This window comes from Bubalus kerabau, chromosome 16 (genome assembly GCF_029407905.1).
Source record: "Bubalus kerabau isolate K-KA32 ecotype Philippines breed swamp buffalo chromosome 16, PCC_UOA_SB_1v2, whole genome shotgun sequence".
NCBI classification, from domain to species: Eukaryota; Metazoa; Chordata; class Mammalia; order Artiodactyla; family Bovidae; genus Bubalus; species Bubalus kerabau.
In genome coordinates, this window is record NC_073639.1 from 49,326,660 (window position 1) to 49,353,277 (window position 26,618).

The following is a 26,618-nucleotide window of genomic DNA, read 5'->3' on the forward strand; positions in this document are numbered from 1 at the left end:
TTTTAGAGAGAACGAATCATCCTCGCAGCTAACGCTCCCAGGCGCTGCTCCGTGTTACATGTGTCAGTTCATTCAGTCCTTTCGCCCACCCTAGGGAGCAAGCACCATAGGATCTCCTCGTTACTGAAGAGGAACCCGAGGGACAAAGAGGCTGAGCCCCTTGCCTGAAGTTTCACAGCAGCAAGCCCTGGCATGTGGAATGAGAGCCTGTCTTTCAACAGCGTGCGGACCAGCGCCTTCCCACAAGCCTGTCCTAAAAATGCACTTGCCATGTGCCACGCGCTGTACTAGTGGCTCGGATGCATGTTAGCTTATTCAATCCTCATGAAACATTGAGGTAAGTTTTCTTGTCCCCATTTTACACCGAGAGGCCCCGAAATGCCAGGGAGAGAGTGAGTCATGCTGAGGCTCCAGGGAGTGATGACCTCCCGGGAACTGGTGGAAGACAGTTGGGAAACTCATCCATGTGTGGGGTTTGGAAGACTATGGGTGGGTGGAATGAGCAACAGAACCCACAGAAGGTGGAAGGAAGTGCTGCTGAAGGCAGGGGACTCGTATCTCCCTGAGTGGGTCATTTGGTCAGCAGCTGTGTACTGAGCACCTGCTAGGTTCCCGGTGCCTCCAGAGGCTGGGGATAGATGAGGAGCAGAACCCCTGTCCACAGAAAGCTTCCATTCCTGGGGGGACAGGTCATAACAAACCAACAGTCAGAGAGTGTGTGATCAAGTAGTAAATGCCGAGTGATGAATGACTCAGAAGTACTGACGCATGCTACAGTCGGGGGTACCTGAGAATACGGTCAGCGGGAGAAGCCACTCCGGGCCTTCTTATCCTGCTCCTGCTTGGTCCCCATGGACATGGGGGCCTCCACATGCAAAAGGCCGCATCATGCGTGGCTCCACGTGCGGTTGATCCTTTAACAATGCAGGGTTGAGTATGCAGCTCCACTTATATAGGGTTTGTGTCACTAAATCTGAACTGCAGTATGACTCAGTCTGCCAGTGGTTGAATCCACGGATGTGTAACCATGGATACAGAGAGCCAACTGTCCAGTTATATGTGGATTTCCAAACTGCTTGAGGGGTCTGTGACCCTAACCACCACGTTGTTCATGGGTCAACTCTACATGAAATGTCCAGAACAAACAAATCCACAAAGAAAGAAAGTAGATCCGTGACTGCTGCCAAGGATTCTTTGGTGCATCAAACTCTACTCAGCCTCCTCCTCTGCACACAAGTCAGACCTGGTTGGACAAGAGCTCAGGCAGATGGGAGGGGACAGCTGACCTGTGCTAAACAACCCCCCACCCCACGGCCCCAGGACAGTCCATCCCTCTGGGGGAAGGGAAGGAAGAGCGGCACCAGGTCTCCAGGCATGAGTAAAGGTCAAGGTTACGTGTGGTCTTAGGAACTCAAGTGGCTAAGCGGCCTTGAGAAGCAGCAGGGCGCTTTCACACAGAGCCCCCCCTCACCCCTTACCATAGACAGAGACCCATTATCAGGGGCCGGTTCTTTCCCGCTCTCAGCCTCTGCAGCTCCGGAGGCATGGGCCCCGCTCTGGCACTTGCAGATGGACACGAGGGCCCAGGCTGAGTTGCTCTTGTGAGGGCATGACCTGGGCAACTGTAATGGCAAAGGAACTAGAGCTGCTGAGGAGAGCTGTTGAAACTCAATGATGGGGACTTTGGGTTGTGTCCTGGAGATCAGTCAGCCTCTCCCTGCCCGAGTGAACCAAGAAGCCCACTGTGTTGCAACGGAAACCCCGGGGCGGGGTGAGGGCAGTCTCAGGGGCAGGTCCAAGACCCTGAGTTGTGCCTGGGGGCCTGAGTCAACAGGCGGGGACCATAGAAGCCTGGGGCCCTGCTCTCAGGTCCTGCATCAGGTGAGAGAATGAAAGGAAAAGGCCACAGAGGTGGCTTTCTGCAAACCGGCCATGGCAGTGCCAAGCATGCCTGCTCTCTCATCAACGCCAGCAGCTCTGATCTCGCCATCTCTGACCTATGGAGTACACATTGAAGCCTGTGAGGTTGGGATGGGTGCCCAGGGGGCAGTTTGAAGTGGGACAGGCCCCTGAGTTGGGCCTCTTGGCTGAGGGTCCCTGTGAGCATGCCAGGAACATGCAATGCAAGGTCTACAGAAAGCAAGCCAGTCCCTCCTGTGTGCTTGCCGTACCCCCAGGCCTAGCCAGTTCTCCTGGGCCCTCTTTACTGTCAGGCTCCTGCACAGGGATATTTATAGCAGCTTCACCTATAAATACTGACACTGAGAAGCCAGAGGGCATCTTTTGGTAGGTGAACAGATAAATAAACTTGGTACCTCTAGACGGTATCATTCAGCACTGAAAAGAAATGAGCCATCAAGCCATGAAAAGACATGAAGAAACCACTCTGCAAACTACACACTGTATGATTCCAGCATTCTGGAAGAGGCAAAATTATGGAGACAGTAAAGGGACAGGGATTGACGTTGGTGGAATCAACAAGGGCAGTGAAATGATGCTGAAATGGTACATCACTTTACACGTGTCCAAACCCACAGCATGTGCACCAAGAGCGAATCACAACATAAACTGTGGACTCTGGGTGATGACGTGTTGGTGCGGGTTCAACAGTGGTTAACAGATGAATCCCACTGATGCAAGTTATTAATGGGGCAGTGAAGGGCGCAGAGTGGGAGAGGGAGTAGTATGTGCGAGTTCTCTGTACTTCCTGCACAATGTTTCTGTGAACCTGAAACTGCTGAAATGAAGTTTATTAACGTGACAACAAAACGCCATGGTTGTCTTAATGCTCTTTTGGCGTTTCTAACATACGGGAGAGCCCCACAGAATGGAAAGGGCTGCCTCGCTGCCAGCACGACCCTTCCTGTCTACAGAGAAGGGAGCACGCACTCCAGGAAGCCAGACTGGAGCAGCCCTGCTGGGACCCGGCCTTTTGGGGCCCCACCTTCCACTTCCTCTTAATGCTACCTTTCCAGGAACTTTCGTCTCACATTGTGGTTAGCCTCTTTGGTAACTTAATGAATTATTTTTAACCTATTGAAACAATATGTAGTCTAAAAATGCAGACCTTACCAGTCAACAATAGAGAAACCATCCAATTCAAGGATGGATAAGGAACTTAAAATAGAAAAGATCTAGAAATTGCTGACAAACCTGTGAGAAGACACTTGGGGTCACTAACCATGAGGATAGTGCAAATCAAAACCACAGCCTCTCACACCCACACCGATGTGGAGCGGGGACCCTCCTGGGATGGAAATGCTGTGGCTGCTCTTATGGTTTGGTGGCTGGTGAACCCCCAGAAGACTGAGCTCCTCAGCCTTGCCTTGAGCCTGATCCCCAATCGTCAGGTGATGCTGCAGGACATGGGGATAGGGGGACCAAGAAAGGAGGTGACAGAACAAGACAGTGACAAACCATCAGTAACAGCAGCTCAACAAATCCAGACGTTTATTTCCTTAAATTGATATTACACAATTTAACATAAAGGTGTGTGTGGGGGTGGGGGTCACACGAAACGTCTTTTAAGGTAGATTGAGAGGAGAGCTGTGTCATGGAGAACAGGACGGGCTGGCAGCACACACCCTGTGCCCTGGGAGGCTGACAGCGAACAGAGCTGCGAGTGGCTACTCCCATGGCGCTGGCCTCCCAGTGGCCCTGATTCCAGCTGATCATAAAGCAATAAATACGAACACATTCTGCATTGGAGGAGAAACTCAAGTCACTGGTGATGAGACAGAAAGGGGTCCCAGGGCTGCTTGCTGCTTTTAGGTCCAAGCACAGAGGCAAGATTTCAAGTATCACTGAGAGAGAAAATGAGGGTCTTCACCTGGGCCTGGGGTGAGACCTCAAAGCTGTGGGTGATGGACTGGGGCCCCCTCTGCATCCTTGTGAACAGGTTTGAGAGGAGTTGGTCAGGGCTGGCAGATCAGGGAAGGGCACCCTAGGGCCTAGAGGAGGGCTTTTCCGCCAATCCCACGAATATGGCCAGGACCTGGGTGTGTGTGGGGTGACTTAATGTTAAAACCTACTGTGATAGCTGGACTGGGAGGTTTTTGCACAAATACGGTCATCACCTGCTCACCATCTTCAGGCAGGAAGCGAGGGCGAGGGTAGGGCAGACAGCTAAGCGCAGACCGCACGCGCCCAGCACCATAGCCCCCCAGGTCTCGGCATTGCTGCCGAGGCTGTCCCTGCCCTGCTCCCACCCTTTCAAAACAAAACATCAACTCGTATGAGTTTTCTTAAAAAAAAAAAAAAAAAAAAGAAGAGTTACAGAACATAAGACACGTTTTAGGAGAAAAATGTGAAAGACTGCAACGTCTGTGCTGGGTTTTGGAAGCTCGGTGCTTCGTACTGTCCGTCCCTAAAAGAACATTTAAATAAGACGGCTGTTTCCCGAAGAGGGTCCCGGGTGGCGGGCACAGCACATGTGCTCGTGGGGCTGTTTATACACGTACACGAGAATACGGGTGTGCACACACGCCTCATAGTGCAGCAGCCGGGACCAAGTGGCAGCCCCGGGTCCAGTCCGCCTGCATAAAGTGCTGGGTGATTCACAAAGCTGGGTGGTGGTCTCGGGGAAGGGCAGAGGAGGGAGCCAGGAGGATACACCTTTTCCTGGGTGGATCCACTGGGCAGGCCTGGCGGCTTTGGCTTGAGTGGGCATCATGGTCTCAGGGCCTCTGTCTTCAGCATGATGGCCCTGGGGTCTGGGTGGGGTTGGGGGATGCCCATGCATCCCCACCTGCCATCGAGGCAGCCGAGAGAGAAGTTCAGATCGCTGGCTGGGCTAGGAGTTCTGCCCGTCAGCCAGGCCAGGGGACTGGCCTGTGCTGAGGTTCTGGGTGGGGCCCTCCACTGCCCTGAAGTCCATGGCCGAGGAGCCCAGGAGATGGAGACGTGGCTTGAGGCCTGGCTCTGGCCGCTGGGTGGGGAGCCGAGGTCCTTTCCCCAGCACCAGCGAGCAGTGTCAAGGCCACAGGCTTGTCTCTTTCAGCCCGGCCAGCACACTGCTCCCCGCCCCATGGATCTGCAGAGAAGGTCCAGTCCTTTCGGCACAACAGGCCGGGCCTCCAAGAGGTCAGGCACAGATGCCAGTCAGCAGGGCTGAGAGTCTCCGCTCAATGCACAGCTTACCTGCAGCGAGGGAGGGAGAGAGGGTACCCAGTGAGCGGGTGCCCGGCTGCCCCCTCCCGCTCCCCCAGGCCCAGTGGCACTGACACTTGGCAATGTTCTCCACGTCCGCCTGGTCCGTGAGAATCTGCTGCAGCCCCTCCATGAGCAGCAGGGCCTTGTGGTAGCGCTGGACACAGTCCTCCCGGCGGTGGAACATCTCGTCCAGGGCGGCCGACTGCACCTGCCGGGCGAGGGTGGAGGCTGGGTCTGGCTGGCCCCCAACAGGGTAGGAGGACCTGGAGCTGACTGCCTGCAGGCTGGAGGGCATGAGTGACGGGGCAGGGTAGTGTGGGCACCATCCAAGTCACATGAGGCCTAAACAGATGCCCGCTTACCTCAGGCAGTCAGGGTTGCAGGTCAGACCCCGAGGGTGGCTAGCTCTGCCCCCAAGTCAGCACTGCCACTGGGGAGAGGGCTCCCTCAGACCTGGTCCCAGTCACTATCAGTGCGGGCCAGCAATGGCATAGCTTAGCAATGGTCACCCCAGGAGTTTGGGGATGAGAAGGCAGACTTTTCCCAAATGTTTATTTAAATGTTGCTTTTACTACAAGTGACTTCTTTCAAAAAACAGAGATTGCCTTAGAAGCCACTCGTTTTGGAGAGCAACAGAGGCAGAACACTGAGCAGGGCCCCTCTACGCCCCCAGCTGTCTTCATGCTGTGTCTTCCGAGCTGGCCTGCCTGCACAGCTTTCTTCTACTGCAGAAGAAACCAACTCGCCTGTAAAGAGACTTGAAAACGAGGTCCCCAGTTTTCCTGGTAAGGAAACTGAGTTTAGAGAGGGGTGTGACCAGAGATACACTTGGACAATGGAGTCACACTGTGGGGCTTAAGCTCAGGTGAGCTCTGGGCTCCCTGCTGGGGCTGGAGCGGGGCCTGTGTATCACTGGTTGGCAGAGTAGACAGCATGGTGGAGCAACGCCCTCTGCAGTCTGGCAGAGCTGTGGCCATCAACCAGCCCTGCCCACTCCTTGGCCCACTCTCCCAGCTCCTCCCCACGTGGGGTCCCGCAGGTCCTACCGTCTGCACCGCGTGGCTAAAGATGAGCTTCTCGGCAGTGACGCTCTGGATGCGGTCCAGGAGCCGCTGCTTGTCCAGGAAGAAGCGCTGCAGCCGCAGGCTCAGGCTTTGGCAGGACACCACGCTGGTCTTGTACAGTTCGTTCAGTTTCCGCACCACTGCAGGAGGGGACCTTGCAGCTCAGGCTGACTGCAGGAGTGGGGACCAACAGGCAAAAAGCCCCTCACTCCACCCCCGGGGCAGCTTTCTGACCCCACCTCCTATGCATTCTGCCCCAGCAATGTGCACTGTGCCTTCCCACCCCCAGACACACAGGGCCCTGCTTCGGGGCCTTTGCACCTGGCCTTCTACCATGCCCCTGGCCATTATCCCACCTGGGTGGGGCCTGCACCAGGTAACCTTAGAAAGGCCTCCCGCATCACCTCACCCTCCCTGTCTTCCCCACGAGCTCACAGCCTCCTGCCCCGACCCTGCTGGGAGCCTGAGCCATCTGCACTCACCTTGCTTCACGGTGGACGACAGGCAGAGCTTGCCGGCCCGGATCTGGTCGATGGCGGTCTGCAGGCCCGAGGACAGGAGCTCGGCCACCTTCAGGTAAAGCACCAGCTGCTCTGCAAAACTGGAGGGTGGCACGGATGTGTCAGGCGCCTGGGGGTCCCATGCCCCAGGCGGCCTCCCCGCTGGGCACCCACTGGACACACCCACCCCCACTCGCGGCTCAGCAGGCTGATCTGGTCGGCCACCACACTCTCCTGCAGCTGGTCCTCAGGCCCCCCGGCCGCCTCACTGGCGCTGCCCTTCAGAGCCGCGATCTCCAGGACGTGCTGGACAAAGACGAGCGTGAAGCGCAGGCTGTGCAGGATCTCCGTGTGCTCTTGCTGGGGAGACGGGGCGGCTGAGCGACGGACCTTGACAGCCCTGTGACCAGCCCTGCCCAGAGATCATGCCAGGCCTCACCCCAGCCCCAGCTCTCACCTCCATCAGGGTCTCCTCAGGGAGGTCGGGGGCCTCGAAGGTCACGGCCCCCTCCAGGTTGGCGGTGACAGGGTCGGCAAAGCTGCAGCAGTGGCCGGGGGCGGGGACCTCAAGGGTGGCCTCGCTGTAGGCCCCGGGCGCCAGGTGGCGGGCGGAGGAGGAGCCGGCCGAGCTGAGGGAGCTGGAGGAGCCCACTGTGGAGAGAGGGCTGGTGAGCAGGGGCCCCCGCCACGGCTGCCCCTTCCCCACCAATCTTCTGCCACTCTGAGACACAAGTCTGGTCCCCACCACCCGGCTGCTCTCCCTCCAGGGAGTAGAGCCCACAGCGGAAGCCTCACCACTCCCAGGCCTCCGTCCACTGTCCACTGTAGGTGGGACCCTCGAGTTCAGAGGCTGGGGTTGCAGAGGCCTGTCTGTATGACCTGTGCCCGCCCAGAGGCAGCTCTGAGCCCTAGAGCTCTGACCCTACCGGGAGGACCCTCCCAGGGCCTCAGCGTCGGGGTGGTGCCCCGGTGCCCAGGGTATCACCCCTGCTGCACTGGTGCCATCAGCCACCGCCCTCCCACTTCCTGAAGGATGGCGTGCGCCACTGACTCACTGCAGCTTCGAGGCCACCAGACAGTCCTCACCTGAGAACATGGTCGTGCGGGGGCCCTGGGGTGGCGTGGTCCCGCTGGGGGGCGAGCCCACTGTGAACACTACGGGGGAAGGGCTGCTGGCGCCCCCAGCGCGAGCTCCTGGGTGCAGGTTCCCTCCGAAGCCAGCAGAGGGCGCTGGGGGAGTGAGAAGAGGCGCTCAGGTTCCTCCCGCCACGGCTCCCCCACTTCCCAGAGAGCTCCCTACCAGTCCCCTCCGGCGTACCAATCTCCATGGGCTTCTCCTGCAGGCTGTCTGTGCTGCCTGAGTCGGGAGCCTGCGTCCCAAACGCAGCCTTAAGGAGCAGATCTGTGAGGCGGCCGGTGCTGAGGGACCTGCAGGGTGAAGGGTGGTATGAGGTGCCATGAGCCACCCCGGGGGTACAGTCTACCCACTTCCCAGGGCTGGCCCCTTACACCCCACAGGCAGGGCCTGGGGAACCTCACAGCCTGGTCAGAGTGCCCAGCCCTGCCCATTCCAGGCAGTTACTGTCACCCATTGAACAGATGTGCAAACTGAGGCTCAGAAGCGGTGATGGAGGGAGTGCGGCGCAGGCAAACAGCAGGTAGGCCGCGCCTCAATTCCCCAGGCAGTGTTGGGGGAATCCTCAACACTCACCTTCCGAAGGGGCCCTTGGTGTCCTCGGTGGGCCGCAGGCTGGGGCCCAGTTGCTGCCCCTGGAAGGGCCCTGCCTCGGAGAGGTCGGGGAGCGTCCGGTTCCGTGGCGGCGTCATGACCACGCCTTGCCGGGCCAGGAGGGTCAGCAGGTTCTGGGAGCTGGGGGTCTTGGTGAACTCGAACGCGGGCACAGTCTAGGAGGGGCAGGGAAGGTGCTGAGAATGACCCACATGGTAACGCTAACATCCTGACAGGGTCAGCAGTGCTGGCCTGAATCTGCAAGGCCCCACGCCTCCGCAAAGGCCCAACCCTCACTGACCCAAGTCTTCACAGCAAAGAAGTGAGACTTGTGTGTGGCTGACTCTGTCCTGTGCTGGAGCAAAAGCACACATGCAGACATGTACCACGCTGGGCACACACGTGTGCACCTATGCCCTCACACAGACACCATCAGGTGGCTGCAGGTACTAGCCCCATTTCACAGACAGAAAAACTGAAGCAAGGGCTGAACTAAATCATCTGCCCATGGCGGCAGCTTAGGTTCTCTGGTGCTCTAGACCCTGGACCAGGGTCAGGATACTTCCCATCAAGGGCCAAGAGATGTTTTGCCTTTGGGGCCAGTCTTCATCGCGGCACTCCGCGTGTAAATGGGGAGATTTACGGAGTCAGCTACCAGCTGGTGCAGAAGATCTGGGCGCAGAGGGCAGGCCCGGCTGTGCTGGAGCATGCAGGCCCCACCTCCGGCTTCTGGGGACCCTCATGTCCTGCGGGAATCCCACCAGGGAGAAAGCCCAGTGGCCCAGGCACGTGGGATAAGTACAGCGTCACTCCCATCCACCCCCTGGAGGTCTGGGGCCCTGTTACCTTGGTGGGGGAGCCCAGGATAGGGGGCAGGGGGTTCCGCTGCAGGAAGTCAGGCAGCTTGGGCGAGCCGCGCAGGGGCCGGCAGGATTGAAGTCCGTGGGAGGGCTGGGGGGGGCTGGCCTGCGGGTGGCCAAACGCCACCCCCAGTGGGTCCGTGGGGGGCTTGGGCAGCTTGGGACGGACGACATGCAGGTCAGACAGGTTGGGGGCGCTGTGCAGGCGGTAGCCCAGCCCGCTGGTGTGGGGAGAGTGCTCAGGTGCAGAGGAGCCTGGGAGGGGACAGGATGAGCCCAGTCACAGTCGTCCATGGACGCCTGGACCAGCCCACACTACCAACCAATAGTATGTGGAGGCCCCCAGTCTGCTCAGGATTCCCTTTACCCTCACAGTCACCCAAGCCACACTGCACCCACGCTTTACTGCGTACCTGGAAACAGGCACAGAGACACTGAGACACCTGCCCAAGGTCACACAGCATGACAGGAGTGAGGGCTGAATTTGAACCCCCTGGTCAGCCTCCATAACCTGAAGGCTGGAGTTTGTTTAACAGTCTTATGGAATTTTCTTTCTCTCTTCAACTCATAAGAAATGATGATTATGGGGGCTTCCCTGGTGGCTCAATGGTAAAGAATCTACCTGCCAAAGCAGGAGATCTGGGTTTGATCCCTGATCCAGGAAGATCCCACATGCCGCGGAGCAACTAAGCCTGTGCACCACAATTAATCAGCCTGTGCTCTGGAGCCTAGGAATTGGCAATTATGGAGCCTGTGTGCTGCGACTAATAAAGAGCCTGTGTTCTGCAACAAAAGCCACCACGATGAGAAGCCTGCACAACTGCTCGCCACAACCAGAGAAAAGCCTGCACAGCCCCGAAGAGCCAGCACAGCCAAAAATAAAGAAAGAAAATTATACTTAAATAAACCTTAAAAAAAAAATGATGGTTGTGGACAGGAAGACAACCACTGTTCTAAGCAGTGACAGGCCAGCCCAGGGAGGTCAGCCCAGCTCCTGTGCCCCTCCCCAGCTCCACCCTCAAACCCATCAATCAGGCTGGGGCTGCACCCACCTGGACGAGGGGACCTGCCACCCCGCATCTCAGATGCTTGAGGGGAGGGTGCTCCACTCCAGCCTGGCCGCTCAGGGATGGTTCCGACTTGGGGGAAAGAGAAATTGCCAGGGTCAACATGGGATGGAGAGCAAGACCCTCCCCTACCTGCCCCAGGGTGAAGACACCCAGTCCCAGCTCAGAGGCTGGTCTCCCAGCAGTATATAGGCTCACCCTGGGGAGACGGTGTGTAGGGCCGGCCCCCACCCAGGGACAGCTTCCTGGCCAGGGCGGCTCCATGCTCAGCGTGGGACGGGGGTGATGGGCTGGTCCGTGCAAAGCCCAAAGGACTGGTGCTGCCTGACCTGCGGATGGCAGAGGACCTGGGGACAAGCAGGCACAAGGTGTGAGGTCCCCAGCCACTCTCGGCAAGGGCCACGAGCATGCCACGTGTCTGTCCCCCTCCATTCAAATAATGGGCTTCGCCAGGAGCTAAAACCAGCTGGGCGTCCCCAGTCCCTGCCAGGGTGACTGCCAACTCAGAGGGGCTTCCGGGAATTAATTTAAAAAGTACCCCTTCCCACTCTCTTTTGGAACTTAACACAAATCACCATCAGTTTTATACCCACACGCAGTCACCATACAGCTAGAGTGCCAGAACGTCCACGAGCAAGTGGTGGCACCGATGGTTAAGCAGTGCGCAGCCTGCACAACCGCACGTGGGACGGCCCTGCACCACCCAAGCGGGGTTCTCACCACAGACGAGCCTGGCCGGGGGGGTCCCGCACTCACCGCGCTGTCTGGTACTGGGTGGGTGACTGCAGGTTCTGCTCAATGCGCTGGTAGTTCTGCACCTGCGTGGGGACTGGGATGGGGACAGAGGCCCCACATCTGCTGCTGGAGAACGTGCCAGTCCGGCTGTGGTGGGCAAAGAGAGGTCAGGGTCACTGCAGGCGGGGCACTGGGCTGAACCCCAGGCCCAATATCCCGGGGCAGAGGCCACTCCAGCCACCTGCTTCCCTGTCTCCGCACACGGCCACTACTGCTTCCAGGGGGTACCAGGGACTGTCTGTGGGCACTCCCTCCCCGTTACTCTGCACTCAGGTGGCTTCTGGTTGGGACCAGCCAGTAGGAAGGGGACAGAGGACAATGAGTGGGCTGCTCCTGTGGGCTCTGGGCATCCCTGCCCCCTTGGCCCTATAAGCTCGGGGAGCGGGGCTGATGACACTGGTCTCTGGCAGTTCCCCCAGCCCCCACCTTGCATCCTTCCCACCACAAACCCTCCCTTCCGCTGGACCACCCATGAGGGGCCTGGCAGCCTGCCCAGCCTCTGGACATGACTGCTTCCTGCATGGCCCGGCTTGGTGCCGGCGTGCTGTGACGCCAAGGGAAGCCTAGGTGGCCCCTGCCCCACGTACCCTGAGGGGCTAAGGGAGCTACCGCAGGGCGGGGAAGGAGACGGGGTCCGGCCATGGCTGTCCAGGCCCGTGGAGGCCGCCAGCGAGCTCCTGCAGACAGAGCAACAGGCAGTCCCCACTCAGGACAAACGTGCACACGGACTCTGGCATCACCCTGGGGACCCCATCCTGCACTGGGCACAGCAGACCTGGCCCTGCCCAAACTCTGACCCGGAGAGCCGAAAGATAACCTGAGAGCAGGCACTGCCCTCCCCCCAGAACAGGGGCAAGGGGCACGGGGCTAGGGGATGCTTACCCACTGCACATCAGGCTGTCTGGGGGCGGCTTGGCACCTGCTGCCTCAGCCACCAGGTCACCTGTGGACAGGAGATGAGTCAGGCCGGACCCAGACACCTCCTCCTGGGGTGGTGGGGGCCATGCAGGGCCCAGCACTCTCCTGTCCCTGTTCTGGCACTCACACTGCCACCTCCCTTTGCCTGTCTGGACTCAGGGCTCTAAAGGAGACCCTGGTACCTCCCCTGCCCAGCAGCCTTCAGCCAACCTCAGGCCGGGCGTCCACACCTCCCAATCTGGGTCTGCCCCTCCTCCTGGATCTTCAGGTTCCCACCTTCCCTCCTGCTGTCCTCCTTGCAATGCCTTCGGCTGGGTACCAGGCCCCTCCTCTGCATCAGAGCCAAGCTGACAGGCTCAGGGTGCCCCACTGGACACCAGGCCTGGCTCCCACCCAGCCCCATCTCAGCAGTCTTGGTGGCCAGGGCCAGCGAGTGACACACCAGCATCTAGGGTCAGGAGAGGAACTGAGGACCCCAGGACAGGGCTTTGGAAGGGTTTCAGGGCATAGGCTACAACTCAGATACAGATGGGCAGGTGCTCTGGACGCTCTGGACACTCGGGGGCACAAGGCCTGTGTGTGGCCAAAGGCAGGACTCAGCTCTGACTCAATGACCAAGCACATCTGGGGTGGGAGCTTCCAAGTCCCTTCTTAGGGGTGTATCTGGCACGTCTGCAATGAGCCCCCTGCCCACCCTGTGGGGGGCCCCTTACCTGGAAACTGGGCTGGGACCATGACAAAGTCGTCGGTGTCGCAGGATGAGTCCTTGCTGCTCCCGCCTGAGTCCCGGGAGCCATGCAGGAAGCCAGCCGCCTCGGCCGGGGAGGTCAGGGTCTTCTGGAGCTCCTGCTGCATCTCCCCCAGGGACTGGGGGTCAGAGGGGAGCTCGCTGAGACTCAGGCCCAGGGCCTGGGGGAAGCAGGGCTGCTGGGGACGAGGCCAGGGCTCTGCATGATCTTCTCCCCACCGGGTCACGCTCGCCTGTGACTTCCCCACAAGGACAGTCATCTCACAGAGCCACCTGCCCCCCAGGGTGAGGAGGCGCTTCACTCCCACAAGCTCCAGGGAGACCCCCTTCCAGGTGACCCTCCACTTCTCCCTCCGTCCTGTGAAGGGTTGTACAGCCTGGCACGCTGGGGACGTGTACAGGGGGGCAAGGCTGCCTGTGCACAAGCCCTGTGCCACGCTCAGCAGACGGGGCATCAGAGAGCTGTTCTCTCCACCACCAGTCCAGCCCTGGTCCCTGCCTAGCAGGACGGACGGATGGACAGGTGGAGGCTCAAGTCCCAACACCCCCAACCCCACGCACAACCTTGGCAGACCTCACCCCACCCCTGTGCTGGGAACATGGGCTGCAAGGATCGGATCCCAGGACACAGGGACCCCTGCACACAATCCTCCCTGGGGCCCCTGTCTGTGTCCACCCATGCACAAGAAGGTTCGGAGCTGATGCAGCCCTGAACCCGCTGACGGCCATCAGGTCAGCCTCCGGGACACGACCGGGGAGGGGCCCTGAAAGGGGACTTCACCCACTTCTACCGCTCTACGATCACAAGCAGAATGTGTAAGTCTGGTGTAATCTGATCAGACAACACTGCAGAAGTAAACGTGGGGGCCTGGGTAGGACAGAAGCCCCAACAGGGTTCCTGCAGCTGTCTACATGCCCCAAAGCCGAGGGGAGAGGAGCCCGTAGCCCGGACCCTGCGTGTGACTCACCGGTGGGGAGGCCAGGTGTGAGGTGGAGCTGCTGCTGGAGCTGCTGCCAGACCCCGAGCTCGGGTACGAGGGCACGGGCACAGGAGGGGCTGGGGGAGGGTGTGGGTCAGCACATGTCAGCACGGGATGTTGCCGGGCCCTGCACACTCCCACCCCGCCCATGACAACCCCACACCCTCCAGGAAGCCAGGGAGAAGACCTGTGCGAGGCCCCTGCCCCCACCTCCCCAATCCCACTGCACCAAGTCAGCTGAGCTCAAGCGCACTCCACGGCCTGGGGGTCCCTGGGGACTACAGGCTGAAGCAGGACTGGGGAGCTGGAAGTGGGGGTGGGGCTGGAAGCCCATGGGGAGAAAGGAGGCACAGGAGTCCTAGAACCCTCAGGGGACTCACACTTCTTCACAGTGGCACTGGCATCCAGAAAGGGGTGATGGAAAAACTCATCTGCAAGAGAAAAGTTGGGGCAGGGCTCAGGAGGGTCTGACAACAGAACTCCTAGGGTGAAGGCTGGGCCCCCACCATCCCTTCCTGTGGGCCTGAGCTTCAGCAGGCTCTGGCCCCTGTCCTGGCTGCCTCACGCCAGGCGCGGGGGGAGACAGAGCCCCAGCTGGCAGCTCTTGAACACATCTGGCACCCCCCAGTGTGGTCCAGGCCGGGCTCCACCCACCCTTCCGACAGTTCCCAGCAATGCTGCCTGTTGCACAAGTGGGGGTTTTTCTATCTGTGCAGCTGGGAAAGGAGCTGTGGGAATGGGGAAACCCGCTCACTGTGGCCACAGGGGCCCTGGAAGCTGGGGGTGCAGGGCTGAGAGCTAGAAGGGCTCCTGTCCCCCAGGCCTGTCAGAAGGAGTAGGGGGCCGGGCGGCCGGCACTTACCAAAGTCCATGCGGTCTTTGTGGTTGCGCTGAAGCAGAGCCAGGAGCAGCTGTCTCAGCGGGGCTGAGGTCTCCCGGGGGATGCTGGGGGCACAGAGCACAGCGTTGACAGGGCAGCCTGGTCAGGGCAGTGAGGAAGCAGGCAGGGGTCTGCCGCCAGGGGAGGGGCACTCACGTGGGGACCAGCGTCTTGTTCTTCTCATAGAAGAGGCGGAGGTCCTGGGGACTGCTGGCCTGGAAGGCAGGGACGGGGGTGAGGAGTGAGCGCCCGCTCCACTTGGCTACTGCCCACTCTGCACCTGACCCCGAGAGATCCATGGTCCAGCACTGCCAGCCTGTCTGTCTGAACACTGAGGGCCCTCACATGCATCCAAAGAAGGAGTGCCCCCTCTCCCCACTCAGGCTGTGGAATCGCGGGGACCACACAAAGGCGGAGGCCGGGGGTGCCCAGAGGAGGTTGCTGGGCCTTCCACCCACCTGCTGTGGATGACTTCTGGGTAACTGCTGCAACTGGTTGTTTGCTTCTTGAAATTGAAAAGTAGCCAATATGCCAGCTCCAGAAGAGGGCCCTAGAGTAAGTTTGCTCCACAAATGGGCCCTGCCTCCCTTGATAACACATGGCTGGCACATGCGTGTTCATTAATCATTCACTGAGCCCTGCTATGTGCCAGGCACTGTTCCAGGCACGAGGGTACAACGTTCCCAAGACCAACATGCCAGCCAGGGACAGCCCTGTGCTTGCCCACATGGGGAAAACAGTAGGCAGGGAGGGGTGGAGGGAGCAGGGGGTGGAGGCTGGCCTAGGTCACTGGGCAGGCACAGAGGCTCTGGGGCAAGCTGGTGGCAAAGGAGAGCTGCCAGGTCAGGCCATGGGGTCACTGCAGGACGCGTGTGTTTGTGGGGTGGGCTCAGACGCACGGGCCCTCTAGGGTCCAGCGCAGGACAGGCCACTGCCTTCCAAATGTAGGGTACACCCCAGAGTTTGGGGTCCTGGTATCAATGTCCTGGCTCACTCCGGCACTGGAATGGGTAGGAGGGAGGCCATGACACTTGGTTCGGACATACACATGGACACACACAGGAGTGCTCCAGAACCAGTGGAGACTCCGGCCTTGGCTCTAAGCAGGATAGAGCCCTGAAGTGACTGCACAGTGGGAAGCTGGGTGACCATGTCATGCAAGTGGGGGGAGGCTGCAGGACTTTAACAACCCACAACTATGGCAGGCTGCAGAGACGAGCACGCACACACCTGCAGCAGAGCCCTCTGCCCTGGGCCCTCACCTGGAACGGCGCCTTCCCTGTCAGGCACTGGTACACGATGGTGCCGATGCTCCACAGGTCTGCCTTCCCGTCATAGTGCTGGGACATGATGACCTCTGGGGCCTGCGGGGCGTACAAGTTTGTGTGGCGAGCATGGACACTGAACTGTGCTGACCAAGGCCTGCCTCCAGCCAGGCATCAGCCAATCAGGACAGACACCAGCCAGGGGCCACCCAGTCACACAGACACTAGCCAGGTGTCAAACGCCATAGACATGGCGGGGAACAAATGGTATATCCATGTCGGCTGCCACCCAAGGTGAGACCACAGGATGGGGCTCAGCTCTGGACACGGGAGGGGACCCTGCTCCCGTGTGGATGGAGGCCCCCTTTGACAGGGAAAGGTAGCAGGGCCTGGGGTAGCCACCTACCATGTACATGGGGGAGCCACAAAGCGTGGCTGCCATCATGTTGCTCTGCAGGTACCGGGCGAAGCCGAAGTCGGCTGCAGGCAAGGAGAGATGTGTGAGGGGGGCGGCTGAGGCCCCTGGGCCCCCCGGGCCACAGCCACCCCGCCTCACCAATCTTGACCCGGATGTTGTTGGGGTTGGCGCGGCGCCCGCCGGGGTTGGACAGCAGGATGTTCTGGGGCTTCAGGTCCCGGTGGATGATGCCCTTACTGTGCAGGAGCCGCATGGCGCCCGCGATCTGCTGCAGGAAGAGCCGGATGGTGTCCTCGCTTAGTGTGCGCATGGCTGCAGGGAGACGGGGTTCAGGTGGGCGCAGCTCACCCGGGCACCCAGAGTGAGGGGCCTCCTACTGCTCCCTGCGGCCTCTGAACCCACCCTTCGCACCACCTGACCCTGAGCTGCTCCAGTGTGCCCTCCAGCTCCAGGGTGTCGCCCAGCACACCCTGCCCCTTCTCAGGTTAGGACCACTTCTCAGCAGCTTCCTCCACCTATTGCTCAGGGTAAACACCATGGCCAGTGGCTGCTTGACAAGCCCCAGGTCCAGCTTCAACCAGCAAAGGGCTCATCCAACAGGTGAGAGAGTAGTTCCCCACTTTTGCCAGGACCCTGGGGACGCCCGCCCCCTGTGGATAGCCAGGGATCTCTGGAGTCCAGAGCGCTCAGGACAGGCCTGTCTCCTGCAGAGCCACCAATCAATGGCCATAGGGACACCCCGCAGGGCACCACATCCCAACAGACTGAATGGAGCCCAGCTTAAGAGTGACCCTTCCAGACCAAGTCTGCCCTGCAAGGCCATCCTTCGTGGTTTTGACATAGCATGTAACCCTAACAGGGCTTCAGTCACCCTTCCATCCTTCCCAGCAGGCGACACCACCTTTAGGCCTAAGAAAGCTCGTTCACACCAGGCCACCTCTCACACTGGGTCAAGGTGAGCCTGAGCACACAGCCCATTCAGCCATGGGTGTCCACTCACTGTGCAGGTAGTCGGCCAGATCCCCGCCGTTACAGTACTGCAAAAGACCAGCCACATGTCTTGGTCAGCTGCCGGGGAGACCCTGCAGCCCAGCCCAGGTCTCCCCATCACCCAACCCCAGGACACCTGCTCCCCTGGCACTTGGGGTAGACATGCCTTGCAACTCTCAAGGAGGTCAACAGGGATGCTCACCACCCCTTCAGCCCCTGCTGTGGCCGCTGGGCTGCTGGCTCGATAAGCCCACAGACATGAGAACAACTTCTAACCCCCAGATGACAAGGGGCCTGATAAACAGGAGGGCCCAGCCTCCTGGTCCTTACAGCTGGCCGCCAGGACTCACCTCCATAACCAGGTAGACGGAATTGGCCATTTCCTGCAGGACACAGAAGAGGCAGTGAGAGGTGATGGAGAGCATGCCCTGTCCCCCAGTCTGGCAACTGTCTGGGAAGCCCAGCTTAGCCCCAGTGTGACCTGGGTGCCCGGCCTCTGCAGCTGCCCTCAACATACTGCCTGGGCTCAGGCAGCAGCTCTGGGGGTCACGCCAGGGCTCAGCCAGTTGGTTAGTGACCAGGACATAAGGACATCTGAGGGCCAAGTGAGTTTGAGTGACAGGACGAGGAGCCAATCATATCACTCTGTTTGTCAAGGCTGGGAAAGGAGCTGAGGTCCCAGGAGAGATGTCAGGGCTGGAGTGACGACCTCACCTTCCAGGGAGGGCCCCCGGTAACCCCAGAACTCCAACAGGATCAGGGTCATCTCCAGCCCTGAGGTCCTGATGGGACTTCCTGTCCTATTGAGTGGCGAGTTGTGGCCGAGTAGACCCAGCTGGTGGGGGATCCAGGCCCGCAAAAATGACACAACTGGGGTATGAGGGCCTTGTCTCTCGGGCCAAGGCAACCACTCCTGCCTTCAGACTCAAAGATGCCAAGAGGATTACAGGTCAGTGCTGCCAGCCCACTGCTAGCCAGGAGCACCAGGCCAGCTTCCGGCTCAGCCCTTGGCCACCTGTGGCCTCAAGGAGACACTGGCATCCTTGGCTCGGTCCACACCCGCAAGTCTGAGGGGCGCGTTGCCTGGACTGGTGTGGAACCCCACCAGTGTCCCTACGGGAGGTGCCCTTGAGATCCCAGGTCACCGATGAGGAAACAGGCCGGAGGAGCCAAGTCCACCAGGCAGGTGTGGACCCCCTCCGCTCTCCTGCAGACCACTCCCTCCAGTCTTCCTCAGGTGGGGCTTTCCCTAACTGCGGGGGGCTCTGCCAGCCAGGACAAGGTCCCCAAGCCCCTTCAGCACCAGTATGTTGCAGGGTCTTGGAAACCAGGAAGAGCTCCTCCCGCCGCCCCTCCCCCCACCCCGCAAAATCACCAAGTCCTCATTCCTCACCAGCACGCTACTCCCAGGAACTCCAACTTCTAACCCACCCCTTACCCCCTTGCAAGGGGGCAAGTGTGTGAGCTGGCCCTGTAGCTCTCAAGGCAAGGGGGGAGCCCCAAGGGGGAGGTGGCTGCAGGAGGGACATGTCTCAGTGGCCTCTGGGGGAGGGCACCCGAGGCCCAGATAGACTTGACCCCTCAGCAGCAGGCCACCGCCTTCCACTCCTACTCAGGTCCCAGACGTCCCCATTCCCACCCAGCAGGACAGAGGACCCTGACTCAGTCACCCTGCCCCCAGGAGGTTGGTTCCAGGCTCAGACCCACATCAACGGCGACACAAAGCCACTAGTGACACCCTCTGTGTAAACGTCAGTGCCTAGTAACAAGAAAACCCCTCCACCCCGCCTCCAGGGCTCTACCAACAGAAGGCCTGTGGGTCTGGGATGGAAATACCCGAAGGGGCAGGGATGAGGTCAACATGGAAACCTCTTAGAGCTGGCTGGGGCCCGGATCAAGCCCATTTCCACATGTCCCCACCCCGCCTCCCCAGGCTGGTTACTCTCTGTGTCCCAGCAGGCATGCAAGAAGCCTCCAAAGTGCCCAGCTGGGGCTCCTCCGGGAGGAGGGCAGGCTCTGTCCACAGAAGTCCACAGGGGCCCTGCCCCTCCCCTCAGGAGTGAGAGCGTGGGAGCTGCCTGCAGGCCCCGCCCTCCCAGGCCAGCTGTGGGCAGAGATAACTCAGGGTAGGGGAGGGAGGGAGTCCCAGGAGGTCACACGGGGACTGGTTAGGGGGGCCCAGGCCAGCGGGGAAGGCACACCGGGAGACAGGGGGACAGAAAGAGGGAGATCACGACAGAGGAAGACACGTGGAGGCTCAGGAGCAGAGTCGGAGGCTCCCAGCAGAGGACCCAGCAGAGGGCGGAGGGAGGTGCCAGAGATAAGGACCCAGAAATAACCCCGGATATCAGAACACCCACTCCCCGTGACACCCAGGCCACCTGCTCCCTCACCTGCTGTCACCCGGACCATGGCCACCTCTGCGGACGGACGTGCTAAGCAGGCTCCCAAACTCACTCACCAGGGAATACCCTTGTCTCGAGTGGCCCAGAGGCTCTGCCCCTCACCTGGGCCATGCAGCCAAATGGGCAGCAGAGCGGGGACTCAGGGCCCCTGCTTCCCAGAAAAGCCCCCAACTCACCCACCGAGCCAGGGACCGAGTGACAAGGACAGGAGACGGATGCAGCATCCATGCCCACAGGGTGTCTGTCCCCAGAGTCACCCAGGCCTGGCAGGAACGCTGCCACCACCATGCCCGCTTGGGGATGAGGGGCCTGCCAGCTGGGAGATGCACCTGTCGTCCCCCAAATCTGGGAGCATCCACACCTCACGATCACCTCCTCACCAGGATGTCCCTGTGGCTTCAATGACAACATGCTGTGTTTCGCACCCAGGAATCCACGGGACCCCCATACCCACCATACCTACTCCATCCAGGGAGCTTCCAAATGCCAGGCCAGACGCACTCTCTCCCTTGTGCTAGCCCACAGGGCTCACTGCCCTGGGGCTCGCCCCAAACCCCGCAGGTCCTACTGGGCATAGAGGGTCAAGGGTGGGGGGGCGGGGGGAGTCACACCCACCAAATCTCACCACGTGGGATTCAAGCCTAGCATCAGAGGGCCCCTTAGGCCAGGGCCTGTCTCCCGGCCAGTGGCATCAGCTTGTAAGGCACTAAACCAGCCAGCTGGCACAAGCCTCGGCCATTCCCTGAGAAGGTCAGGAAACATGCCCAAGGCCCCGCCAACCCTTATGCCAGGTCCAATGACAAGAGCCCCAACGAGAGGGCCTGCAGGGCCCCCAGTGGAACACTTTTCCAAGGAGGCTGTGTGCCCAGGCCCTCCTGCCACCTGAGGCCTCGCTGGGCATCCCCCACCACCCACCTTTCCCTGAAGAAGACAATTCTCTGGGCCCCCTGGGGGAAGAGAAGTCAGTGCGGCCTCAAGGGCACAGCTGGTCAGCCCCTGGCAGCCTGCTGCCCACCCAGAGCCTGAAAAGGTTCTGCCTCGGCCTGTTTCCTCATGAGCTAAACTTGGTCTTCACAAACTCCCCCAGGAAGTGGGGACCAAGTGGGCTCCAGAGGGCAGGTCTCCTCCTTAGGGGTCAGTCCAGACACCTGACTGCTTCCTGGGGCTGCAGTGATCGCGGAGCGAGGAGGTAGGCAGATGAGCACTACCAGCTGTATCTTGTCCTCAGGGGTCCGTTACATCATTAACAAGAATACACACACTGCTGAGGCGCTGGGCCCCCAGGCCCCCGGGGCCTGCAGGGAGCACACCAGGGCCACCACCTCCATCACTCCAGTCACCCCCAGTGCAACCTGAGGACTGCGCAGGTCCCAGTGATGTCCTCCTATTTGAGGGCAGAGAGGTCCTGCAATCCTGCTTCTCACACAACTGGTGAGGGAGGGGAAGTGCTGGGTACCGGAGTCCTGACTACCCCACCGCGCAGCCCCCAAGGCAGGGGGCAGTGAGCCCCAACCTGTGCACCTGAGGTGAATGGGCAAGGCCTTCAAGGCGGGATGACATGAACCCTCTCTCTCTCTCTGTGGTGTGCCCACAGGCCCTGGGGACGGGGTTGGCCTGGGTGTCAGGGCCAGGTGTCCTGAGCAGCCTGGCACGGGCGCCCAGGCACGTAGGAGGCTGCCCCGCCACAGGGTGCTAAGGTGCTTTGCTTAATAGGATCCGAGCTCCAGGGCTGGGCCGAGCCCACTCTGTCTGGTGATCCTGGGCTGGGCCTGGTGGGCAGGTGGGCGGGCGGGCACTGACCTAGTTACCTCCTGGGGAGTGGGCTGTCTTGGCTCCCAACAAGGTGGCAAAAGCCACAGCCAGCACCAGAGCATGGCCGCCCACGGGAGCAAGGCTGCTCCCTGCCCCCAGGCTGGGCTCTCCTGGACAGCGCCCAGACAGGAAGGGATGCCCGGCCCCACCCTGAGGAGGAAGGCCCACCCTCCGTCCTCACGGAGCCTCCTTCAGCTTCTATTGTGTGCCTGCGGCTCCCGGGAGGGGGGAAGGGGAGGCCGGCTGCTCTCTCCAGCCCCCTTCTTCCCGCATGCCGGGCCTGCCCCTGGTTCGGGAAAAGCAAGGACACTTCCAGAATGGAAAACAGAATCGACATGGTCCTCCCTGGGACGGCCAAGTCCACTTACTACTGAGCCGGGGCTCTGAAAAAAGCAAGGCCAAGGGCTACCACTGTCCTCAAAGTTCCCACAGAGAGGCAGACCAACCCCCCGCCACCCCCAACAAGGTGTCCACCAGCCCAAAGTCACAAGAGGCTGGCTCTGTCGGCCAGGCTGGCGAGAGTGAGTCATCCAGCTGTGGGAACCAGCCAGATGGCATGCAGGCCTCAGGAAGGCCCTCCTCCTGGGGCACGCTGGGCAGGGCTGGTCCCCAGATTCCTAGGATGGCCGCTCTCCCCAGAAAGAGCACATCTGGACACCATACAGCAGGCTAGTGTTAAGACCGAGGGCCCAACCCTCTACCCCTCAAGGAAAGGCCAGGGCTCCAGGTGCCTCCCCACAAGTCTGCAGGCCTCAGGACAGAGCACCACCCCCATCCCCCACCCCACCCCCCACCTCCGCCGGGTGCCTACCTACCACCCACCCACATCAGCCTGGCCTGACAACAGCCACTATTCCATATGGCCCCAAAACAAAACCACCTCAACAGACAAGAGGCAACCTGAGGGAGAAAATTTGTAAACTATCACAGAAGGGCTTTCCTTAATATATAAACAGTTCCAATATATAAAGAGTTCCTACAAATCAACGATATTTATATAGCTCTTATTAAGTAGCAAGTACAGGTCTAACCAGGCTTCCCAGGTGGTACTGGTGGTAAAGAACCCGCCTGCCAGTATAGGAGACATGAGAGACTTGGGCTCGATCCCTGGGTTGGTAAGATCCCAGGGAGGAGGGCATGACAACCCACTTCAGTATTCTTCCCTGGAGAATCCCAAGACAGAGGAGCCTGGCAGCCTACAGTCCATAGGGTTGCAAAGAGCTGGACATGACTGGAAGCAACTTAGCATGCACAGGTCTAAGCGCTTGATATATATAGACTCAAGTTGTCACCACACCACCCTACGACACAGGTGTACTGTTAAAATCTCCAATTTTCTGGGTAACAGAGAGGCACCAGGAGGCTGAGTAGTTTGCCCAAGGTCACACAGGTAAGTAAATGGGGGAGCTGGGCCCAGAAAGGCAGTATGGCACAGGGCCCATGCCATTCACCACCATGCTGTCCAGCCTTGGGAATCACAAGACCTACAGGAATACATCCCTGGGCAGGAGGCATTCCTAGTGTTCCTGTGCACAAGGAGAGATGCTGAGCCTCACTCAAAAGTGAAAAACAAAACCATACGAGATACCATTTTCCACCACTCAGAGTGGCCAAGATGAAACTCTGATAACAGATCTCCTGGCAACGATGTGGGGAGACAGGCCCTCTCGTGGGCAGCACTGCTGTGTCCACGGTCCATCCTCAATGGACCACAATCTGGCAACTGTTCCCAACTAAAATACGCATCCTCTTACTTCTAGGAATCCACCCTGCAGACACATACACATGGCAAAGGTGAATCAAGGAGAGTCACCACGACACTGCTGACATGCCAGAATCCCAGAATAACCCCATGTTCCATCAGCGGCGGATTGGTGAGGTCAACTGTGGAACATGGGGCCGTGAACGCCCACAGCTGCAAATAATACCCACAGCCACCATCATTAACAACACTAAGACACACAGTTTCAACCAAACAACTCCAGACTCTGTTTTACAGAGAAAGAGATGGAGGCACAGAGAAATTAAGATACTTGTCCAAGGACACACAGCTAGTTTAAGTGGCAGAACCTGGACTGGAACTAGGTCACCTAGCTTCAGAGCCTGGGCTCTGAATCTTGCAGAAGGAATGGGGGATAATTTTCCTGGAAGGAGAGGGGGTGTCATTTCTCACCTCGGGACTGAGACAGTTCATGTGGAGTGAAACAGACTTTCTCCAAAACACACACTTAAGCAAAAAATACCATAGTAGAACAGTGGATGGTGTGGCAGCAAAAAGGTGCGTGAGGCTGTATCCTGATCCCAGAGAGACCCTCTGGGGGAGATGGGGCTCACTGGGACAGGGGTGGTAGAGTCACCTTTTTCCACACCCCTTTTGTACTGCTTCTTCATTTTTAAGTCAAATCATTAATTGTTTTTTAAAGCCATGATTTCCTGGGTCCCATGGGTGTCTCAGTGGAGAAGGTAATGGCAACCCACTCCAGTATTCTTGCCTGGGAAATACCATGGACATGGAACCTGGCAGGCTACAGTCCATATGATCACAAGAGTCGGATACGACTTAGCAACTAAACAAAGCGTGTCTCAGACTGGTGTCTAAGGACTTGGGGAACCACCTTACACTCCAAGGGCTGAAAGCACAGAGCCCCAGGTGAGGAACCTGGAAAGGAGAGGCTGGCTGGCCCTTAAGCACTTCCTCCGCACAGGGGAAGCCATAGCATTGCCAGCCCTGGAAGAAGTGGCACTGCCCACAACCAGGTGTGTGGCCCAGCCAGGATGGGAAGAAGGGAGAGAAGTGTGTATTTATGTGTGTGTCTGGAGCGGGGGCGGGTAGGGAAGAGTGGGAGAGGAGGAAGAAGAGGAGGAGACAGGGGGCCGCTCTCTTAGCCCCAGGATACAGCTTCCAGGCACTCGCACTCGCTGTCACATTGGACGTGGGCCCTCCCCAAGTCACCTCATGTCATGCCACAGCACCCAAGGCCACAGCCCAGCTCTGAAGGGGGAGGGAGAGGACAGGGCAGGAGGGAGGAGGCCACCAAAACACAGTCGGGCTGGGAACTTCCCCTCAGCCAGGGGCTGGTCCCGTGGCCTCAGTAAACAGGTTTCAAAACCATTAGTCAGCACTTTGGCCCTCAGATTTGCTGCCTCAGGTTCCTCGGTCCCAAACTGGGTCTCCAGGGTCTCAGACCCGGGCCAAGGCTGGGCCCCACCGCCAGGCCCACAGGCCAGGGGCATTGGGGGAAGCCGGCCTCAGCTTTCTGGGCCAGCTAGGCCTGGGGTGGCCTCATCAGCTGGGTGCCCACCTCCCTCCTGCCTCCTGCCTCCTGCCTGGGTGGCTGGCCCCAACTGCCAGCAAGAAGGAATCTCCCTTGGCTCCTCCCCTCCCCCAGTCTGACGCAGGGAGACACTGGCCAATGCCAGGCCACTGGAGTAATGTCAACAAACAATCGGGCGGCCCAGACAGGTGGTCCAGGCTGGCAGGATAACCCTGGGCCTGGGCTGGGGACAGGACTCACCTTCGGGACCACTGGGTCCGACACCTCTGGAGGGCCACACAGCAGCCAGACCTCCCTCGGTGGAAAAGTGCTGGTGCCCGTGGCAATTGGGGGGCCGGGGAAGGTGGGAGCTCTCCTAACATGTCCAGAGGAAGTCCAGACACAAGAACTGGACTGAGGGTGGGGTCTCCAAGGTCCCATCAGGCCTCCAATACCCATTCAACACATAGGGGTGCCCAGCTCCTTCCCCCAACACGAGATGCTGGCCTAGAACAATCTACTCCCGACAGGGTCTCCAGCAGTTAGCTGGCCTGGGAACGGGAGCCACCAGGGCCTGAGGCTAAGCTGGGGCCAGCCTGGGGGGAGCACACCCCCTCCCCACCACAACCACAGCCCCAAGCCTTACCTGAAAGTCGTACAAAGCCACGATGTTTTCATGTTTCAATTCCTAGGACAGAAAGCCAAGTTTCCGGTGAGTGAGGTGGACTCACCCACCACCCTCGCCCCTCTGGCTTCTGGTGTCGGCTCACCTTGAGGATTTTTATTTCTTTCCCTAGGAGAGTCTGAGACTTGGCGAGATTCTTCTTATTAATGCACTTGACGGCGACCTCCAGGTCGTGTTTCTGAAAACGAAGCGTGGGTGTCCCTCAAGTGCCGAGAACCTGGCAACCCCTTGAAGGCCTTGCCCAAGCCAGGTAAGCACCTGGCAGGTCCCTGGAGATGACCGGTCAGGAGTGTATGAGGGATATGGTCCCGGGGCTGTGGGGTGGAGATGAGGGGACGCCTGGCTATGTACATGTGGGGCCCCCGGCGGGATGAAGAGGTCTCCGGGATGTGGAGGTGGGGACGGGGGGTGCCCAGCGGTAAGGATAAGGGGGTCCCTGGAGCGGAATGTGGGGGGCCCCCGGGGAGGGGGGCCGCCCTCGCCAGGGCTCTGTCCGGGCTCGCCTGCCCCTCACCTCGCGGTGGCGCCCCTTGAAGACCACGGCGAAAGCGCCGTGCCCAATCAGGTCCTTGCGCGAGAACTCGAACTTGCCCACGGCCTCCAGGCCGCCGCGGCCGGGCTCCATGGCGCGGACGGGGCCAGGCAGGCCGGGGCTCAGATGACGGCACAGACCGGAGGCGGTAGGCAGGGGGCGCACCCCATCGGGCAGCCCGGGATGCGGACGCGATTCGACTCCAACCCGATCTTGACCCGGGCTCGGACCCTAGCTTCGGATCCGACTCGGGCTCCGGCGGGGAAACAAAAGAGCCGCTGCCGCCGGGGCCCGGAGCCTGAGACGCCCGCGCAAGCGCATTGAGCGCCGGCTGGGGCGGAGCCTGGGGGCGGGTCTGCCCAGGAAGGGGCGGGGACTGGTGCGTGCCTGGCCTGGGAGGGGCGGGGCCTGGCCAGCGGCCGCGCTTAGTAGGTGGTGGCGCCGGTTGTAGGGCGGGGCCATAGTGGGCGGGTCCTGTTAGGGGCGGGACCTATCGGATGGTTAGGCGGGGACAATAACGGGCCCTCCCCCTTGGTAATGGCATGGGAGCTACAAGCCTGGGCAT

The 26,618-nt window shown here is 60.0% G+C and overlaps 1 protein-coding gene and 1 long non-coding RNA gene across 5 annotated transcripts; one reads left to right on the plus strand and one right to left on the minus strand.

Moving 5' to 3' along the window:
- Positions 1-116: 116 nt before the first annotated feature.
- Positions 117-6,770, plus strand: LOC129629586 (uncharacterized). The gene is made up of 3 exons (XR_008703283.1): positions 117-337; positions 5,750-5,936; positions 6,646-6,770. It is a non-coding gene; the product is annotated as an uncharacterized LOC129629586 (long non-coding RNA).
- Positions 3,434-26,455, minus strand: ULK1 (unc-51 like autophagy activating kinase 1). 4 transcript variants are annotated; one of them, XM_055549666.1, is made up of 30 exons: positions 26,036-26,081; positions 25,607-25,699; positions 25,483-25,524; positions 25,098-25,212; positions 17,716-17,748; positions 17,376-17,412; positions 16,514-16,687; positions 16,364-16,437; positions 15,955-16,056; positions 15,151-15,294; positions 14,849-14,907; positions 14,675-14,757; positions 14,193-14,243; positions 13,801-13,889; positions 12,798-12,951; positions 12,049-12,109; positions 11,754-11,843; positions 11,128-11,253; positions 10,570-10,718; positions 10,357-10,443; positions 9,291-9,559; positions 8,427-8,620; positions 8,034-8,143; positions 7,802-7,945; positions 7,173-7,366; positions 6,903-7,075; positions 6,698-6,816; positions 6,198-6,355; positions 5,224-5,359; positions 3,434-5,139 (listed from the first exon to the last, which is right to left on the minus strand). In XM_055549666.1, the coding sequence occupies exons 3-30, from the start codon at positions 25,512-25,514 to the stop codon at positions 5,084-5,086; spliced, it is 3,213 nt and encodes a 1,070-aa protein (XP_055405641.1). In that variant the 5' UTR covers positions 25,515-25,524; positions 25,607-25,699; positions 26,036-26,081; the 3' UTR covers positions 3,434-5,083. The 4 variants fall into 4 exon arrangements, with proteins under 4 accessions (XP_055405641.1, XP_055405639.1, XP_055405640.1 ...); XM_055549664.1 differs by lacking the exon at positions 25,098-25,212 and having other exon boundaries at positions 26,036-26,455; XM_055549665.1 differs by lacking the exons at positions 11,754-11,843; positions 25,098-25,212 and having other exon boundaries at positions 26,036-26,455.
- Positions 26,456-26,618: the final 163 nt, after the last annotated feature.

Excerpts from the sequence above, each read along its gene's own strand:
- ULK1 (XM_055549664.1), bottom strand. The coding sequence starts at position 26,146 with ATGGAGCCCGGCCGCGGCGGCCTGGAGGCCGTGGGCAAGTTCGAGTTC. Across the intron at positions 10,719-11,127 it reads ACCCAGTACCAGACAGCGCG|GTCCTCTGCCATCCGCAGGT; the intron begins GTGAGTGCGGGA and ends GCTTGTCCCCAG. Across the intron at positions 7,367-7,801 it reads CCGCACGACCATGTTCTCAG|TGGGCTCCTCCAGCTCCCTC; the intron begins GTGAGGACTGTC and ends CTCTCTCCACAG.